This window comes from Ceratosolen solmsi, unplaced genomic scaffold, assembly GCF_000503995.2.
Source record: "Ceratosolen solmsi marchali unplaced genomic scaffold, CerSol_1.0 scaffold47, whole genome shotgun sequence".
Classification (NCBI taxonomy): Eukaryota; Metazoa; Arthropoda; class Insecta; order Hymenoptera; family Agaonidae; genus Ceratosolen; species Ceratosolen solmsi.
This window is the reverse complement of record NW_011948419.1, coordinates 1,662,138-1,665,090: the sequence shown is the minus strand read 5'-3', so window position 1 is coordinate 1,665,090 and position 2,953 is coordinate 1,662,138. Positions and strand designations below refer to the sequence as shown.

General features: G+C 53.0%; 1 protein-coding gene across 1 annotated transcript in view; it reads left to right on the top strand.

The window, feature by feature from the left end:
* LOC105360526 (ras-responsive element-binding protein 1) overlaps nt 1–2,953 on the top strand; it is a 21,937-nt gene that overhangs the window by 12,872 nt on the left and 6,112 nt on the right. The window contains exon 2 of the mRNA XM_011497446.1: nt 2,573–2,646. Coding sequence (XP_011495748.1) covers nt 2,573–2,646 — 74 coding nt within the window. The remainder of the gene's footprint in view (nt 1–2,572; nt 2,647–2,953) is intronic.

The following is a 2,953-nucleotide window of genomic DNA, read 5'->3' as shown; positions in this document are numbered from 1 at the left end:
GGCATCGGCACATTAAAAGGGGGCCAAAGTGCAAAGTGCCGCGCCCGCTAGTCGGCTACTCACGTAGCTACGGATCGCCTCGCTTTCCCGGAAACCCGCTCGATCGATCCTCTTTATCGGGACGGAGCGAATCGGCCATGAACCAGTGGCAGGTCGCGCGGCCCCGAGAGGAAGGGGCGCGAGCCGCAAGTCCGCGCTATAAGATAAACCGTCCTCCGCGTCTCCGTCTCCGGCTCCGGCTCCGGCTCTCGAGCTAAGGCTTCTCTCGACCGCCTCGCTCTCCCTCGTTTTTCACTTCGTGGACTTCCGTCCCAGGGCCGACGCGCGCACTCCGTCTCTCTTAGTCCTCCTTCCCACCCCGTTAAACCGCGGCCCCGCGCCCCGTCATCATCACCTACGGCAGCGGCGTCCGCGGCGACGTTCATCGATTTACCGTGGGTGCGGGCGCGTGCGCGCCTCGTCTTCTCGGTGCTGTTTCTGAGGATTTACGTCTCGGTCGGGCGTCGGACGTAGCGCTCGAGCGAACGGTCGCCGACATTTTTATCCGAGTCCGAGACAGAGCCCGATTATTTATCCGCTCTAGCTTGGGAAACTGGTGCTTCGCTTCCTGCTGCGTCTTGTAGCGCCCGGGCCGCTTGCCTTTCCCGCCGCCTGCGGTTCGCCAGACTAGACCGGCGATAAACCACGGACTACAAAGTGCCTCGGCTGGCTGGAAATAGCGACGCGATTAAGGCTCGGTATGTTGGCCGATAAGCCCCCCCCCCTCCCCCCGAGTGGGGGGGGGCACATCGCGATCAATACGAGCGTCGCGAGGAAGGCAAAGTGCCCACGAATAGGCGCGAACGAACGTTCGCACCCATCTCGTACGAAAGAATCGCCGTCGTTGTCGCGCAATTTCGTTGCTCTCGCAACCCGACACGTACGCGGCGTCGTCTCGCCGTACCCGTCTCGCGAGCCTCGTTACTTTCGCAACACTCGTGGGGGAGGTCCTGCGCTGTTAATGGCGAGTCGTCCGAGGCCGCGTGGAATTCGCAAAGATTTCACGTCTGCACAAAAGGGTTCTCCCCCCGTGCTCTCAATGTTGCGCGTTGCGACAGCGGCGACGTCGACGTTGGGCAAGCGGCGCGTCGCACAACGAAACAAAAAAAAAAAACTTTCTTTTCATATCGCTATTTAAAAGATGGATTAAAAAATGTCAATCAGATATCGCAAAAATACTTGGCCAAACGGTTAACGATCGGCCATCGTACTGTGTGACAAAAGTCAAGGATAATGCAGCTTAATTAGAATACAGCTGAAGGGAGAGAGAGAGAGAGAGAGAGAGAGAGAGAGAGATCAAGTCCACCGATGTACCCCCCTCTCGAGCTCGTCGCCGTCAACGCTCGGCCTCGCGCATTATCTCAACATTCTTAAACGTGAATCGTGGACGCGGCGATCGTCGGCCGTGATATCGCCAGAGGCCGTATTTTTATCGCTGATCTCACCGAGATAAAAACCGTCGAGATTTAGCTCGTCGCCCCGAATAATTTGCCGCGCCCTTGTAAATGCCACTGCCGATAAACGAGGTCCATTTGGGGTGGGCGGGAGAGACAGGTAGCACCGATGGTGATGGTGATGGTGATGGTGGTGGTGGTGGTGGCGGTGGTGGTGGTCGTGGCCGTGGTAGTGGTGGCGCAGGTGGATTAGGGCTCGATCGGAGGTTAAGTAATATTTGCTCGGAGAACGAAAGAGCAGCTGTCGAAGAAAAGCGGCGTTTCGCTTCGGCTGGGATCTACGTCGCGGTGACTTTAGCGATCGATAAAGAAACCTCGATTCTGCGTCCGTAACGCGAGCCGATCCTCGCTCGTCGATACTCGCCATTCCTCGTGTTTCTTCCTACGATAACGCGAACGGGCTATGAGGCGAGAGGAGATTGGGGGTGGGAGGCTCGCTCCGTGGCCTCCTTATCGCAAAGATGATTCGGCGTCCGATATTCGATATCCCGCGAGCGGGGTCTCTCTTCTTCTTCCTTCGTCTCTCTTCCCGGTCGCTTACCTTATTTCTGCTCCTTTTAATACTACCGGGGCGGCCTCGCGTTTCTCATGAGAAACTCCACGGAAGAGGAGCGCAAGCCGCAAACATCCGGCGGACTTCGGATCGGATGCTGCTGCGGTTCTTGGCTTTGGCGTTCTACTCTAGGTGGATTTCGGATAGAGCACGCGACCATGCATTTTAACGCTGCCGCTGCTGCACACAACAATTTTTGTTTCATCGTCTTCTCCATCTTCCTTTTCATTGCCATCTACATTTCCCTTCCTTTTCCCTTTCTTTCTTATATCTACCTATTTTCTCTGAATGCCTATCCATTATTAATCGAGAACATATGATGACGAGGCGCACGTGCTTTACGATGCCAAGATTCTATTGTGACACAATGTTTCTCGCGTAGATGTTCCTGTCGACGGCAATTAAGCAAATTGACCGCTACGCATACGGACGATGTTATTGTAGCGCTATATTCCGGGCGATATAATTATTCAAATAATTACGAGGCTAAAGGATTAACCGTGCATTATTTTGTTACTGTTTTCAGTGACTGCCGAGACTGGACCTGATCAGCGCGACGGCGACAACGAGAGTCAAACGGATGTTGCATCATCACCACTGGTAAGTGTCAAGCGTGCGTCATTTACCTTGAAAATCTGCGCGACAATAAATAACCACGTGAGAATCCGCGCGCGTGTACGTTTGTTTTACTTCTTGAAAACGCAACGTCCCGACACACAGATAAGACGACAATTTTTCTTCTTCTTCTTCTTCTTCATGAATTATTATTATTAGTATTATTATTAGTTTTTTTTTTTTTTTTTTAATTTATATTCCCTATTTTTATATTGTTTCATCTTCTGTAAGCGAGTTCACATGACGAGATAACTCATCGGCAAGTATACTGTAGCGGATGAAAGAATGCCGA